The sequence below is a fragment of the Callionymus lyra genome, chromosome 18 (assembly GCF_982586985.1).
Source record: "Callionymus lyra chromosome 18, fCalLyr1.hap1.1, whole genome shotgun sequence".
In the NCBI taxonomy this organism is placed as follows: Eukaryota; Metazoa; Chordata; class Actinopteri; order Syngnathiformes; family Callionymidae; genus Callionymus; species Callionymus lyra.
Window position 1 is genome coordinate 12,209,985 of NC_141835.1, and position 17,448 is coordinate 12,227,432.

Below are 17,448 nucleotides of genomic sequence, written 5' to 3' on the forward strand. Positions count from 1 at the left end.
CTAGGTTCCGAAAAAGAAGGACATACTGTATACATTATGCTAGCGTTATATCGCGAATGTAACTTAGCATTAGCACAAGCTAGCGGGTGACATCAGACACAGTTGATACTTTTTTTTAAACAATTTCCGAACATAAATATAATTAGTCCATAACTAATAACTCCTTAATTGATTAAAAAAACAACAACATATTAGCTACACCTTAAGCTAGCAAACAACCAGCGCTAACACCATTTAAACATCTACAAGAGTCCATTCCTTGCGTCATTTAACTTAATACTTAAAGCCTCTCGTTCATTTTCACAAACATCTAAACTTCGCTTTACATCCGACACAATATCGGTTAAACCCTCCGATTGACCCCCGCGTGCAAACATGGGGTAAAACATCAAGTGTATCAATTAAATCCGTGTATTGACACCTTTCATTGAACCGACATCTGCACAGGCGGAGATCATCCTCCTTTCCGAGTTAATAATCAGGTGTGATTATGATCTAATTACACAAACACACAATTATTATGCGTGTACATTTAACTCGTCGGGTTCGTGAGCGAGCACAGGTAGGAACACATGGCTGCGCACTGCCCTCTGGTGGAGAGACGGTGTCGCTTGAATAATCAACGTGTTGAGGGCGTAGTTTCGTGATATTATTTATTGAATTAAAACTCCACAAATACACTAAATAATTCAATTCTAATTCATCTTTCTTAATGTTATTTTCTTCCTTAATTAAAACACTTTTATTTTAACAATAACACCCCTAAAAGTATCTTAATTTGACATTTATATTGGCCAAATATTTAAAATATGTTTAAAAAAGATTCAACCCCTAAAACTAACCAGTGAAACATTTTGCATGTTATTTTTTCTAAATAAACATTTTATTATAGTATCATTATGTCTTGGAATTGAAAGATTGACGTATTAATGTCATATTACTTTAATTAATCAGGGTTTTTTTTTGTTTGTTTTTGAATTGACGATGAACTTTCAATCCCTCGTTATCTTCAAATTACAAAAATCTGCCCTTTTTTAATTCAAACTAACATTTAAGATTTTGAATACTTAGATTATAGAAATGCTCCATTCAGTTTGTTTTGTTGTTTTTAATCAGATGGGTTTGGGTTTTAACAAATTTTAAACAATGTAGTTTAAAAACAAAATAGAGTAACACAATTCATCTGAAAAACATGTTTGAACGTCATTTAGTTTAATTCTTATTTAATTCCTTTTTTAGCGTCACATTTGTCGACGTATAAGCCGTAAATCCATCCGTCCGTCCGTCCGTTCTCCTCAAATAAGTCCAGCGGGCGCCGATGCCGACCCGTCGCCCCAAAAAAAATGATCCACTTTGCTGATATTGACTCAGCCCTCGACTTTGAAGTGGATGCGTCGGCTCCTTCCGGCCGACTCTCTCCTTTAATCTGCCACGTTTTCCCTTCTTTCCGCTCTTCACTTTGACAAACAGGATTTGGGCTGAAGCCGCCCACACGGTAAACACTCAGCAGAGATTTACTCCTGCATGTGTTTGCTCCTCACGAGGAGGCAGCTGCCGGAGAACTCTTCATCTTCCTCGCTCACGTCATCGGAGGAGGAGGAGGAGGCGGAGGAGGAGGAGGAGACCGCGGGGGCCTCGCCTGAACACCAGAGGGCGCTGCTTCACTTGGTCATGTAGGCGGAGACCTCCTTCTCCAGGCTCACGGCGAAGCGGTGGTTGAGGAAGAGGAGCTGACCGTGAGGGAGGAGGCGACTGAGCAGGAAGTCGATACGGTCGCTTTTCAGAAGCACCTGGACACAAACGTGTGATATATATATTAATTTATTATCAGTTTATCAGTGGTTTTAAGAGTTAAAGGTCACATATTTCTTTATTCTTTCCACCTGAAAATCCAGATCTTCATAGCAGTTCCCAAACTATTATTAACTATACAAACACATTATATTATGACAGACAGTACACAAATAATAACACTATATTTTAAAACTAATAATGACAGAATAATATAAAGATGACATAGATCAATTGAGTAATAAATGAAGAAATTATAATAATATAAACTAGGGCTGTGTATGGGCAATAATCTGTTAATACGATGCGTATCGCAATACAGGATCAACAATACGATATATTGTGATACTGTAGTAACAATTACATATGTATAGTATTGTCAAGTACTTGTCTCTGGCGTTGCAGAATTTACAGACCACATGACTCTTGACGAAGTTGTAACTGCTTTCATTAGTTTTCAAAATCCAAAATATGTCCAAACATCAGCTTTAAAAGCTGCTGGAGTCACTGTATCCTCTCGTCCTCAGTCCTCACTGGGATCTTGCGTAAACACACGCAGCTGAGAGTGGCGGGAAAAAAAATGCCTTCAGCTATTTCAAGTTAAAACAAGGCAACTTATGTTATTTATAAACCAGTCGGAGTCACATTTGGAAATACTTTGGATTGAAGGCAATGATGAGGATAAATGTGAAGTCATTATTAAGTCTTAAACATCTGTAAACATGTCTCTGAAGTTTGGAAACTGAAGGACTGTCGAAATACTTCGAACTTCGACAAACACTTGCCCGTTTATAATAAATAACATTAATGGTAGTGATGTGTTGATGAAGCTTTATGAAGCAGTTTCATTACTTTCAGAGTCCACTAGATGGCGTCTTTGCACTATTTTTCCTTTGTTTTGAACAACTGTTCTAATGAAACATCATTCTTAACCCGATGGCGCCACCTACTGACCTCTGAACAACATGAAACTGCTTCATGAAGCTTAATCAACACATCACTTATTTACGATTAACTTAAAGTGACAATAATGTAACGTGACATAATGAGACTATTCCTCGTGTTCCTGAGCTCATTTGATTTGAAATAAAACTTTATTTTGCCTTTTTAACTGCAAAGTAAAAGTCGGAGGACACTGAGCAGAAGCAAGAGAGTGACCGACATTTTTGAGAAGGCAAAGAAAATAAGACCCACATTCAAATTAAGTTAAAAAGATAAACAATGAGTTTCTGTGCATTGATCAAGTTCCATTTATATATTTAATTGTTAATTTATAGGAAGTTAAATGTTTCCATCACCACTCTTTGAATGTATAATGATAGGTTCTTGTTGCTGTTATTAAAAAAAAATTGTGTTGTTACGAGTACACAGTGTTTATCTTAAACAATACTGAAGAAATGGTATCGAACTATAACATTTTTACTAGTATTAGTATCCACTACTTGAATTGTGAAATCATTACAATGTAGTTTCAAAATAAAGGAAGAGAAAAAAGTATTTCTTTGTTACTATTATTAGTAATTCTACAAAAATCAATATTGTATTCATATTCTTCATATCGTCCATTCCTAGTACACAAGTACAGACTAGAGGGACTTACAATGCTTTTATTTTGAAAGTGTCTGATCCTCACCTCGCTGCCCTGGCCCAGCATGTGCAGATGCTCCAGACAGTGTCGGGTCAGGTTCCTCAGGGTTCCCTCCGCCAGCAGCAGGTTCTCGTGGGGTTCACACACCAGCACGAAACCCAAGCTGTGCACGGCGAACCAGAGCGCACTCATCTCCTGGGTGAAGGGGTCCCCGGCCCTGAGGCGGACCACCCCGCTGTCGGCCTCCTGCAGGGCCAGCGACTCCTCGCCAGGAACCGTGTCCGCCAGCGGACGACCTGAGGCTTCGCGGGTCAGCGAGACGGCACTGTGGACCTGTCTGGACCAGAACTTTTGTATTAGAGCAGGAGCAGGTATTTACTGTACATTCAATTCACTCTTCACTCCTGCCTTTACATATCCTACTGTTCAGAGTTGACGGTACATATGTTTTATTTTTGTCTTTTATACTTATAATATGTTTGTCACAACAAGATCTGGAGCTTACAATCCATGTGTTTGTGTCTTCTCGTTTAGACTATTGTACTTGTCGACTTGGTGTCTAAGCTGTCTTGACTGCAGTTGATACAAAACTCTGAGCCGCTCTAGTAGAAGAACTCACATTTCCCTGATCCTTAAAAATCTTCACTGGCTGCCAGTTTCTTTCAGGATCATTTTAAAATTCTGGTTCTTATTTTCATATCTATTCATGGTGAGATCTTCCATCAGTGATCTGATCCAGACTTACACCCAAACTCGGGCTCTGAGGTCTGTGGATCAGAATCTACTGATGGTTCCTGAACACGGTTCAGGAACAGAGGAGAGAAATCCTTCCAGATTGTTGCTCCTAAGCTTTGGAACGATCTCTGTGTTTGATGATCTACTGACTCCTTCAAGAAACATCTTAAGACATTTTTATTTGTTCTTTTCTCTGATTTCCTGGGACTCCTGTGTTTGTCTTATGTGTCTTTATCTTAAGTATATATTTTAACTGTGTATTGTTTTTGATTGTTTAAGCGCTTTGTGACCCTGGCCTGGAAAGATCTTTACAAATAACCTTTACTTTACTTACTATAACTATATTGTGTTTATAGTTTATCTTGCATATCTAAGTCTATGTATATTTCAGATTTTATCCTTGGCCTTTTTAACTTTATATCTTGTTAATGGTTTATTTTACACCAATTTTGGTATATTTCAGTCTTTATCCTACCAGTTTATTGTTGTACTTTGTTGTATTTTTTTTCCTATATTTCCAGAAGTTTGCACAACATTCATTTTTTGGTATTTTGCTTATTTTTAGAAGTGTTTCTGTAACCGGCGCTGCTTAGAATGTGAATTTCTCTACAGAGATCAACAAAGTATGTAACATTATTATAATTTATTCTCTCAGAGGCCTAAATATATAAAGGGACTGTTGTTGGGGGCCATCAAAATAATAAAAATAAAAAAGGAGTAAGCTTTTATATGAAAAAATAATAAAATTAACATTTTTTAAGATTAAGCAGTATTTTTTTCCTATATATACATATTTCCTTTATTCTGAAGCACAAAATAATGAAATTGAAAAGATTAAGTGTATATAAAATAAGATTAAGCTGTAATTTGATTGCATATTATATAATATTTCATTTATTTAATTGAAATATTAAGAAAAATGCTTTTTTTCCAATTTCCTATCATTTGTATCAAAAAGATCTAATAGAAAATATTTAGTTATACCGTAAAAAAATATATAAATAAATCAGCAAAAGTTGTTATTTTAACGCTTTATTATGGTACTTTTGAAAACTACAACATATAAATGTATTCTTGTTCTCAAGTGACGGAACTATTAGATGTACTTAAATTGATTAAAAACAGCGTAAACATGAATTTTAACCATTATAAACAACTTTCAATGTCAGTTTATGTCTCACTCTAACAGTCTCACCTGGCTACTAGCATTAGCTTCTCGGCGCTCAACAGCCTTCTCTCGCCCGGCGTCAGCTGCCGCTGCTCGGCCGACACTAGCGTCTCCTCCGGGCCGAACATGCGGGAGTAGAGCAGCCTGCTGGTTCCGAGAGAACCCACCGGACACACGGTTTGGATCAAGAAGCAACACACCATGTTGTCATGTGACCCAGCGGAACCACTGTCTGTCGCTGAACTACTCACTTCCGGGTTTGGTCAGGTGACAGGACACGGCCCGAGGTGACGTTACACACATGAACCACTAGATGACGCTCACACGTTAAGTTAAATACACGTTTTTCATACTTAACGTTCTACTTTCATTCAAATATATATTTGTGCGTGGAGAAGTATAATCAAATTTAATATCTCTTGATTGTTTTGAAAAACGTAACCTACACAAAAAGCTAAGCTACACTGCTTTAAAATATATATATATATATATATATATATATATATATATATATATATATATATATATATATATATATATAATTATTACAATAACAATTACATATGGCTTTTTAAGGAAATATCAGACTTTATTAAAAAAAAAATTATAATTAATATAACTTGAAAAATGTTCATTTCTATGTTTCAGTGTAGTTCTTTTGATTAAAAAATATATATATATATTTTTAATTTATATACATATATATACATCTACACATCACTATCACTTATTGTTATTTATTATTAGTTATTATAATGTATTTTAAGACATTTTAGTTATTGTGTAAATTCATGGGTGATGCAGCTGCCCCGGTGACGTCATCTACGAGCGACGTCAATTTCGGAGCAGATTCGAACTTTTTATCTCAAAATGTATTTTTATTCTGCGATCGTGCGGACAATTGTTTTAGTTTTCGTTTTACTTAAATGTATCTTTTAATACGATTAAAGTGACGATCGATGCCTTTTTATTAGTTTCACTTTTTAACAGTCAATCATTTTAATTACTTTCGTTTATTTCATGACATCAACCTGGTTAGTGAAGACTCAAAATAAATGGTAATTTACTTATATATTTTTTTAAATTAACAACATTAATTTTGAGTTTTGAAAACCTTCAAACAGGATGAAACAATTCTTGCGAAACGTGCGGAACAACAACAGGAAGTGGGTGGAGGGAGCGACAACACCCTCGGATTCAAAATAAACGAAACACGTGTTCGCAGAAGTGATTGACAAGTCAGCAGTTTATCAACCAGAAAGTTATCATTGCATCAGATTTAACTGTCATAACTTATGAATGGATCACATTTTGAAACTCCGGTTTCTTCCCAGGGGCCCAAAACATTCTGAGGCGGTTTCTAAAAAAAATCACTTTCCGACACTTTTTCCAACTTGCCCTTCAACCTGTACTCGATATCTTCGTCTCACTCCCTCTCAACAAACTCAGTGCAATATTATCATCATTAAAAAAATCTTTTTTTTGCTTCCAAAAACTTTAAAATATAATTTATTCATGCAAAATCTCTGTTTAACTATTGATTCAGGTGAATCTCCTCTGCGTTTTAACCTACTTTAACAATATAAGGTAAGGTAAGGTAAGTTAAAACTTTATTGAAATTGTTTTTTTCCAATAGCCAATACATACAGCAATTTTTTTATAAAAAATAAAAATAAAATAAGAACAAGAACATAAAGAGAAAGAACAAGATGACACAAAATAATAAATAATATAAAATTTATTTGCCTTTAGATGCTTTTTTTTAATTTCCAAAAATAGGTTAAACTTCATTTGTTTGAAATACAAACCACGCCGGTCGCCACGGGGATCGAAAGCAAAGGGTTAATCATTAAAGTATTCCGTCCCTCCCAGCAGCCGGTCGGAGAAGGAAAGTATGATGACGGGCGGGAGCGTCGGTTTGCACGTGTGTGGAATCACAGGTTTAAGGTCCGGTCGCACGCACACGCCAAAGCGTGTCATTATCCTGTAGTTTTGGAGATTATTGGCTGCCAAAAAAACTACTACACTTGTCTGGACGTTGTTCTGTTTGAAATGAAAAGGGCAACGTCAGCCGCCCTTGAGCAAAGCGGCTCCCGAGCTCAAATCTTAGGGGTTAAACTTTTATTTTTTAGTAGTTAAAAAGTAAAAGTAAGAAGATTGTTATGCTAATGCTAAGCTACTTATGTTTGAACATGTCAATGTTTTGTGTAAAAGTAAGGGTGAAGGAAAAGACTATTGTTTCTAAATATATATTTTGACACATTTTCCTTTAAAGTAGGTCATGATAAAAAAAAAAAAAAACTAGCCACTGTCACGAGTTTCCGTTCCCACAAGAGCTGCAGGGAGAGTAACTCCAGACGTGTTGCCAGAGGGGAGGGAGTTGAACCTCTTCTTCGGAAAACGTCACATGTTTACGGCACGTGAGCCGAGTCGGGACCCGTCGGGCGCCGAGGAATGTGGTCCCGCCCACGGCCCGGGTTCGGACAGAGAGGGAAATTTGAAAATCACAGACACGGGACTGTTTGAAGGAAGGTCAGACGTGTTCAGGAATGTTGGTTTACCAGCGTCACAACACTCGAGCGCACACGTGAGCGTGTGTGTGAGTCATGTTGGTGGGAGTGTGCGAGTGTGTGTCGTGTTTGTGGGAGTGTGTGAGCATGTGCGTGTTTGTGGGAGTGTGTGTGTGTCGTATTCGTTGGAGTGTGTGTTGGTTTGTGGGAGTGTGTGTGTGTCGTATTCGTTGGAGTGTGTGTTGGTTTGTGGGAGTGTGTGTCGTGTTTGTGTGTTGTGTTTGTGGGAGCGTGTGTGTGCCGTGTCGGTGTGTGTGTTTGTGGAAGTGTGTCATGTGGGTTTGTGATGTGTGTGAGAGTGTTTGTGTCATGCGTGTTTGTATGCGAGTGTGTGTCGTGTTTGTGGGAGTGTGAGAGTGTGTGTTGCGTTTGTGGGACCATGTGTGTCATGCGTGTTTGTGTGTGTCGTGTGTCTGTTTGTGGAAGTGTGTCATGTGTGTTTGTGATGTGTGTGAGTGTGTGTGTCATGCTTGTTTGTGTGCGAGTGTGTCGTGTTTGTGGGAGTGTGAGAGTGTGTGTTGGTTTGTGGGAGTGTGTGTCGTGTTTGTGTGTTGTGTTTGTGGGAGCGTGTGTGTGCCGTGTCGGTGTGTGTGTTTGTGGAAGTGTGTCATGTGTGTTTGTGTAATGCGTGTTTGTGTGCGAGTGTGTGTCGTGTTTGTGGGAGTGTGAGAGTGTGTGTTGCGTTTGTGGGACCATGTGTGTCATGCGCGTTTGTGTGCGAGTGTGTGTCGTGTTTGTGGGAGTGTGAGAGTGTGTGTCGTGTGTCTGTTTGTGGAAGTGTGTCATGTGGGTTTGTGATGTGTGTGAGTGTGTGTGTCATGCGTGTTTGTGTGCGAGTGTGTGTCGTGTTTGTGGGAGTGTGCAAGTGTGTGTCGCGTTTGTGGGAGCGTGTGTGGAAGTGTGTCTTGTGTGTTTGTGATGTGTGTGAGAGTGTGTGTGTGTCATGAGTGTTTGTGTGCGAGTGTGTGTCGTGTTTGTGGGATGTGAGAGTGTGTGTTGCGTTTGTGGGAGCATGTGTGTTTTTATGGAAGTGTGTCATGTGTGTTTGTGATGTGTGTGAGAGTGTGTGTGTGTCGTGTTTGTGGGAGTGTGTGTGTGTTTGTGGGAGCGTGTGTCGTGTGTGTGTGTTTGTGGAAGTGTGTCATGTGTGTGAGAGAATGTGTGTCATGCGTGTTTGAGGGTGTGTGCATTGTATGTGTTCGTGTCGTGTTTGTGGCAGTGTGTCATGTGCTGTCAGAGTGTGTGTGTGTATGTGTGTGTGTTGGTGATGTGAGAGTGTGTGATGCGAGAGTGTGTGAGAGTAAGTCATTTGTATTTATATAGTGCGTGACGTGTGCATCTGTGTGTTTAGAATGGTCGCCAAAACCTTAAGATAGAGACTGAGGTCACTGGACTGAGGTGATGCAGATTCATTATAACACAAATGAAGACTGTTAGCAAACAAGTGGCCATTTTGAACATCAGTTGAGCCAGAACTCGCACAAACATCGACAGACGACGACTCGCTCACATCGTATTCAAACAACTTTATTTGAACAGCTCTCCCGAGCACCAGATTCAAAAGCACAAGAAAAAACATTTCAACTGCAAACAGATTCTCCTGGAAATGAGTGGACTCAAGCAAACCTTAACTGTCGCTGACCTGCAGCACTCGACATATTCTTACTGCAAAGTTATCAGGTGATTGTGTTTGCTTTGGTTTCTTCATACCCAAAAAAATAAAAATAAAAACAATCAGAAGAGACCGAACCCGACGGTTCACTGGAGGATCTGCATTTCAGGACCGATCGAGGAAAATGTTAAACCATCAGGAGGTAAAATTTAGTTTTAAAAGCACCATCTTTGAACATTTTAATCAAGTGCTAAAGATGAGTCCAAAAATCACAGAAGGAAAAAAACAACAAAAAAAACTCCAGTGAATATATCGACAGGTCAAGAACGAAGGTCCGAGTGGTTTTGAGGGATCAAACAGTTTGTCCACTGGGTCCTCCTCCAGAGAGAAGACTTTAGCAGCACTTTTAATCCCCTTGTATTGCTTGGTGTGTCGTGTGATATGATGAAGTAGAGCCGACGTAGTTCTGTCTCACAGCTTCTTCAGGCGACTGTACATGTCCCTCTTGCTGCGCTCGCCCGCCCAGGTCCGGCTCTTCAGGCGGAACGTCCTCAGGTCCTCTTTGAAGTCCTCGTGGTGCATCGGGCGGTAGGACTGGGGTTCACATTGCATCTGAAAACAAGAGGGAAATTGTGACTTAAAGTTGATATTAAATGGAAACAAAATGCGTTTTCCCTTCTCAGATAACCCCTGAGTTAGCTATCATAATCTCAGGTTCTACGAATTGGTGAGAGGGCGGAGCACCAATATGAAGTAGAACCCATTTTTTATGATCTAGCTTTAAGGCAGGGTTTGTGGTCGGAGGTTTGTAATTAAGAAAAGACCGTTTGCAGGAGTTGAAATACAGGTTTGAGGTCAACATTCACACGCCACCCTCTACAAACAGTACACACACGTGAATGTTTAGCATTATCGGAATAGTTCCGAGAACACTTTCCCGCCAAAAATCAGGCGTCATACTTAAAACCTTGTTGTGAAATAACGCGCTACAAAGTGAGCAACGCCTTTTAAGAAAAGAATTGGAAATGTATTCTAAAGAAAACTCTTAAGAAAACCACAAAAACATGCAGTTTATTAATACAGAAAAATGTGCGTTATGCTAATGCTAAGCTATGTTTGCCCTTCTGGAGAAACTGTCTTCAGTTTTTGTGAAAAGTGATAAAAAAAAGGGATAGTTAGAATCAAATTAAAATATTCTTAAAAATAATTTGCAACGATGAATTGATTTCTTTTTTTTTTTTAAACACAATTAGACAATTTTCCTTTTAAGTAATTTAAAGACATTCAGAAAAAAAAAAAAATCGAATAAAATTTTTAACATAATTAATCTCCAAAATAATTCTGACAGAACATGTTTCACCTCTTTTTTTCCTTCTTAAATGGAGTCATGAAGAACAAAAGTATAACGGTTGACATGGTGACATTTGAAAATGCCAGTGTTGAAAAATAAATGTCAATTATTCATACATTTACAATAACTGAGTCTGATACTTCCTGTGGTTACTCGCAGCAAACAGTGCAAAAAGATGTGCAAGTGGAAAAGTATTGTTCATTTACCATTGTTTATATTAAGAGTCTAGCTTGTTTACGGCAAAACAAAATCAAAGTCACTGACCTGGAAGTGCGGGAAGAACTCCTTGTACCCGCCCTTGAGGATGTAGAGCTCGGGGTAGTGGAGGTTGGGGTAGTCGTTCATCAGGCGGTCCTGCTCCCGCACGTAGCGACACATGCGGGGGCCGCGCTCCGACGAGAACTCGCAGTGGAAGACGATGACGAAGCGTTTCTCCGGGCAGGAGGTCTTGACCGGCGTCTTGAGGAAGTACTCTTGCACCTGCTCCTCCAAATGCAGATTCATGGCGCCCTGGAGGAAGAAGAGGAACTCGTGGTCAACGTCGTGATCTTCTCTTGAAGAGATTCAAGAGGAGGAACGTTTCTCACCCTGATGTGTCCGCCCTCAAACTCGTACGGGTAGCGGCAGTCGATGATGATGACTCGCTCGATCAGGTGGTTGAACTTGCCGGTCAGAGCGAAGTCCATCTAAAAATATTGAAAGAAAAAAAACGTATTTAAAAAGTTGTTTTTATTTTTATTTTTTCACTCATTAAGGGGTTTCCAACTCACAACTTCAGGGGTGATGTATTTGAGGTCTTGATGTTTTCCATCCACAGTAGGCAGCAAGAACGGCTGAATAAAAGGAATAAAAATAACAGTTATTATAATTACAAATAAGTTATAGAAGGCGCAGTCAAATAAATCTTTTTTTTTTTTATTAAAAAATGTGTCAAATTCCATTAACGCAAAATACAATAATTAAAAAAATGTATATACATTCTGGGTTAATTTTATGTATTTATGTATTATTTCTCAAAGATATATAGATAAACTTATATATAAAGTTTTCATACGCCCATAACACTGACATGTTTCTGCTATTACAAAGACATTGGTTTTTTTTTTTATACCGTTTAACTTCAACTGTAACAGAAAATAAAGATTTTAAACTGAATACTAGCTTTGCTTGTTGATAATGACAACTACAGTCATTCTAATGGAAAACTCAAAAAAAAAGAAAAAAATTAAAAACAAAGTTTTCATATTAATTTGTTTTATATAAATCCCTGAAAATGTCCATTAACTGTACCTTTGTAAAATCTCCAATGAGATTGACAGAATTGTCTCCTCTGTCCAGCAGCTCCTCAATGTCAGCCTGACTAAAGGACTTGGATCTCTGCAGCGGAGAGTAACCCTGTGAGAAGAGATCAGCAGGAGTCAGAACGACAGCTCATAGGATCATTTGAGCAAAAAAAAAAAAAAAAACTGTTGGACCAAACGCTCACCATGGGTGGAGATTCGGGAGAGTGGTCCAGAGTGGAGACCTGCACCTCCGCCAGACTCCGTCGCCGCTTCACTCTGACCGGAGTGTTCTCGTCCCGGGGGCAGTCGGAGCGTTTGACGGCGGTGCGGGACATGGGCATGGAGGGCGAGCGGAAGAGACTTCGAGGTCGGCAGCGGATCAGAGGCTGACGGAGACAAAAGGTCAAGGATGAGCACAAGCAAGAAGCCAACAAGTGTTTTTTTTTATCATCTCCAGAGAGGAGACTTACAGAATCTTCTTGATGATGATTGTCCACCAGAGGCGCCGTCAGCAAACTGGCCATTCCTGTCGGCATGAAATCATTCTGCAAAAAAGAAAACCTTTGTGAGAACCAGTATCAACAATCGTAAGGAGGTGTATTGCCAATAATCTTGTAGTAACAAGTATACTGTATATTTGTAGTATTGTCGAGTACTTGACTCTGGTGTTGCAGAATTTACAGACCACATGACTCTTAACGAAGTCGTAACCAATTTCATTTGTTTTCAAACCAAAATATGTCCAAACATCAGCTTTAAAAGCTACTAGAAGTCACTGTATCCTCTCGTCCTCAGGATTTCAATTTCTTTTTATCTCAATCAAAATATGTCAGCTTGCAAACAAGTGACCGTATCCTTTCGTTCCTAGTCTGTAATCGCCAGATTTCACAGTTACTTGAGCAAAATGTGTTTGCGTCATGTATCCTCTCATCCTCAGTCATAACTGGGATTTAAACTTCGACTCTGGAGGAAGAAATGACTGAAGCCATCTAGCTTCCAGAAGTTTAATTTCAACAATATATATATATATATATATATATATATATATATTAAGAATACTAAGCTATATATATATATATATATATATATATAGCTGTGCATTTCAGCATGTGAACAGTATCATTTAAAATATAAATATATTGATAAGAGTATAGGTAATAAAAACGATTGCAATATTTGGTCCATACATTTTTTTCTCTCTCTGACTCGCGGTTAAAAACTGAGGAGAAACTGACCTCCATGTTGTCGTCGAGCACCTCCAGGAACCCGTCGTCATCATCGTCGTTGAGCGAGCAGGTGAGGGAGGAGCGTCGGAGGAACTCGGGGCTGGAGTTGCAGAAGTCGAGCTGCTGGACGGCAGTCGGCGAGGAAAGCTGTCGAGGATGCATTCGAGTTAGAAAAACTTTAAAAAAAAAAATCATAATCCTCAAGTTTCTCTGCGCACCATGAGTGCAGGCGCTGAGGAGGGTCGCTGGGCGAAGGCCTCTTTGGAATGGCCGCCGTTTAAGGAGCGTACTCGACAGCGAGACACGGGTCGGGTTGGTTTCTTGAATTCAAATCCCTCCTGGCAGAGAAAGAAAAGGTTCATGTCAACATAAAGATAAACATTTAATTCACCACATGATTTAAAAACGCTGAAGACAAGCACCAGCTGAGAACTGTCGGCCATCTTTCTTTTGAAGAGCGTATGCAACGCACAGTAGCGACAACTGTAGTGGCCTTTTTGCAACTTTAGACATTACAGTGGACACTTTAAAAGCTTTAAAGTTTACATGAAAGGGTTGAAACAAAATTTATTTTAAGAAACCCACAAAAATGCAGTTTATTAAAAGAAAAATGCAATTGAATAAATGTGTTATGCTAATGCTAAGCTAGGTTTGAACAGAACAATCAGAAATGGTCATTTATTGTAATCAAAACTCATACATGACAGTATTTATACGTACATGGAGTTGAAACAAAGGACATCTACGAACCTCTGCCATGTTTTCTTTGTCTTCCTGCTGAGACGGCAGGTGTGACGGTGGTTGACCAAACAGTCCGTAACGGTTGGAGTCCGTCTCTTGCCCTTTGAGTGGTGGACTGAAACATTGTAGCTGAAGCTACAGGAGGAAAAAAAAAAAAAACTTTTAGAATTTTCTTTAATATAATACAGCCTCAAATAAGGAATGAATCAAGTCTTACCGGCAGTGAACTGTTTCTTCTGATCGGCATACGTCTGTTGTGGCAAAACAAAAAAGTTAATAACAGGAAGGCCAAAAGCATTGTGGGTAATATTCGGATGAAATACTCACTCGTTAAAAACTTTGCTCGAGTGTTGGATGGCTCTTTCAAAACTGTGAAATAAAAGAAGACGTGGATGAATAAACGTCTGGTAACTTGGGTCGAGTGGTCGCAGGTTTCATTTGGAAAGGTCCACCTGTATGCAAATGAGTGTGTGTGTGGTGGGGGGGGGGGCAGGATGCAGCCATCAACTAATCTAGCCTACGCCGGCTGGACCCAACGCTTCCAGCCTCCTTTTTGCAAGGAGCCTTTTGTCCCTGAAGGGGGGAGCGTGCCTGGCTCAATGCAGACTTCAGTTGGCAACAGGGGAGGGGGTGCCCTCGTTTTTTAAAGCCCCCCCCCAGACCCTGAAAAAACTCTATTGAAAGCGGAAAAGTGTGGTGAAGAAACCAAAGGGGGTCGACTATCATGGAGCCCGGAGGAGTCTCTTGGCAACAGCTGAGCGGGAGGTGAATGAGTTCTGGGGGAGACCAAATGTGAAGGAACTCTCACATCAGCCGGTGGCAGATGTCGCCCTTCTGGGGGCCCACAAAGGGCCAACCCAACAGCTGGTGAAGATAGGGAACTGAAATGCTCTTTAGCGAAAAATTCAGGTTAAAACGCCAAACGGAAGAAGCTAATCCAGCAGACACTGGTGTTGCTCGGCGGAACCCGGGCACAGGAAGGGTTTAAATCCCGGCTCGGGGGTCCCGTTTGTGTTGCTGTATAAACAGCCCACAGGGAGATAGCAAATAAGAAAACAGGCGGTAATCCACTTCTTTTTAGTCAAAGGCCCTTTAAAATGAGCCAAAATATATATAAATAAAAGTCCAGAAAACATGTAATAAAAAGGTGTTCTATTTTGGAACAAAGATCAGAGATAAAGATGGATCGTTCTTTATTCAAGTCTCTTTTTTGTCTACTTTTCTGACAATTAAATTATTCTTGAAATGATTTCAGGTTAAGACCTTAAGAGTCGATGACAGATCTCGACTAATCTTCCAAGTATAAAAGTATTCCTTTTGTAAACTGATTTAAGAATTATTTTGCAATATTAACTTTAGTTCTTTATTCCAGTTCCCTTTGTTCCATGATCTACCCAACTAGAACTAAAGTTCCGATCAAGACCTAGTCATAGTCGATGACAGATCTTCACTAATATTCTAATTGAAAAATGAAAGATCAAACATAAGGATTGAAGTTTATTTGTTTTTTGAGATATCGTAGGTTCTTTATCCAACTTTCTTTAGCAATCCAAAAACGGTATGAACTTTTCAGATAAATGATCCTTGAAATAGAACTAAAGAGTCGATGACAGATCTTCTTAAACCCATTTTCAGCGGCGACTTTTTGTTTGTACAACTTTTTATTATTAAGACAGACTTTGAGGAAAGGTTTTAAACATGCTGAGTATTATACTTACGAGTCTTCTATGTCACAATCCACAGGACTTGGGAGATCCAGGCCGAGGCCTACAGAAAGGAAAGGATTAATATAAATATCATCACAAAAAGCTTCATGATCATCATTTGTTTTGCATTGATCATCTGGATTGTTTACTATTGAATTCTTGGGACTAGTCTGGCAGGCCTGGTTTTTGTTTTTAAAGCTTTTTCAATGTGAATAACCGCATGTTTGTAGCGGTTTTTATCAGGTGAGAAGATCGAGGCTCACCAGCATCGGACGAGACGTCAGAGGCGAACGAGGGAACCTTCTCCAGTGTCGCGAACCTCTTTCTTTTCGGGGTGTCAGGGTGGCTGAGAAAAGACATAAAACAAAAAAGTCAACACCGGTTTTTTTTTTTTTAAAGAAGCTTGACCCTCGAAACAAACAAAAAAACGAACCTTCCTAGTCCTATGAGGTCCATGTCCATGGCCAGGGTGCTGACGGGAGAGTGGACCACTTGGCTGCAGGAGAACAGAGAGCGCCGGTGCGCGGCTCGCTGATCCTGGAGCGCCAGCGAGGAAAGCCCGGGGATGTCGTCGGGCCTACCGCGACCGCCGCTGGCCGGACTGGTGTTACCAAAAATCGACTGCATTCTACTTTCCCGGTGAGAGTCAACGAGTCGACTTGAGGTAAACACGAAATAAATTAAAACAAGTTGATGGATTTGGAGGAAGAAAAAAAAGTTGGATGCTAACAGGGATGCTAGCCCGTTAGCTTTAAATTTGGAAGTTAACACCGCATATCCTGACGGAGAAGCTGGATGAATAAATATATATATTAGTGGTAGATCCGGGTTTTGTAGGTCACTTCATCGTTGGGTGGTTTAGCTGCAGATGCGGCGTCCTCCTGCTCCCCCGGACACCCTCCTGGTCTGAAGCCGCAGCAACCCTGAAACATATTTATGTTCAAAATGCAGGCTGTGGAGCGGCAATCCAGCGGCCAATCAGAGCGCGAGGTGGAGGCGGCCGACCAATCAGGGCGCGGGTCGCTGCATTTCTGTTGTCTTCATCAACCGGATGGGGGAGCGAGGAGGATGTGACACCACCAACCTAAACCTTGTCTCAATATGTCTTTGTCCTCTAAAAACTTCATTTTTTACACAAAAATCCCACAGGTTTTTCTTAAGATGTACTGCTTGACACAAGTAGACGATGTTGTAGCATCTCCTAGATGTTTCCTCTGATCAAACTTGAAGCTTATTTTAGGTTAAATCAGGTTTTAAATGTCAAATACAATCTTTTCAGATCAGTTTTAAGATGGCTGCCATCATCATTCATGTAACAGCTTTCATTTTGCAAGCCACAAAAAAATGCATTTAAAATCTAAAAGAAAGTGAGTAACATCTTAAGTAGCAAACACCAAAACTATAACTGGCTTTTATTTTTAAGAGCCATCGCACAATTCTTTGTGTTTTAATGTCTTTAATTTCTGCTTAACATTGTTACACTTTGTTCAACTATTGTTTTCTGGATAACACACCATTTTATAAACTCTCTCAACCTTTAAATTCTGGCTAACTATTGTTTTTTCATTGTTGCTTTTTTAATCTTACAGACTCTGTGAAATGCTCCTTAAAAATTAAAATGTAGTATTATCTTGATGATAAACACTTAACTTTTAACATGTTTTTACATTTTTTACA

General features: G+C 39.5%; 2 protein-coding genes across 2 annotated transcripts; both read right to left on the minus strand.

Moving 5' to 3' along the window:
• Window positions 1-1,444: 1,444 nt before the first annotated feature.
• On the minus strand, window positions 1,445-5,498 carry ap5s1 (adaptor related protein complex 5 subunit sigma 1). Its single transcript, XM_087779886.1, has 3 exons — window positions 5,310-5,498; window positions 3,425-3,716; window positions 1,445-1,790 (listed from the first exon to the last, which is right to left on the minus strand). Exons 1-3 carry the CDS (start codon window positions 5,483-5,485, stop codon window positions 1,662-1,664), a joined length of 597 nt encoding a protein of 198 aa, XP_087636012.1. The 5' UTR covers window positions 5,486-5,498; the 3' UTR covers window positions 1,445-1,661.
• Window positions 5,499-9,363: 3,865 nt separating this feature from the next.
• cdc25b (cell division cycle 25B) lies at window positions 9,364-16,677 on the minus strand. Its single transcript, XM_087779562.1, has 15 exons — window positions 16,205-16,677; window positions 16,035-16,117; window positions 15,784-15,832; window positions 14,393-14,434; window positions 14,283-14,316; window positions 14,075-14,200; window positions 13,543-13,662; window positions 13,334-13,471; window positions 12,569-12,643; window positions 12,302-12,484; window positions 12,106-12,210; window positions 11,586-11,648; window positions 11,403-11,501; window positions 11,080-11,325; window positions 9,364-10,076 (listed from the first exon to the last, which is right to left on the minus strand). The coding sequence occupies exons 1-15, from the start codon at window positions 16,396-16,398 to the stop codon at window positions 9,936-9,938; spliced, it is 1,698 nt and encodes a 565-aa protein (XP_087635688.1). The 5' UTR covers window positions 16,399-16,677; the 3' UTR covers window positions 9,364-9,935.
• Window positions 16,678-17,448: the final 771 nt, after the last annotated feature.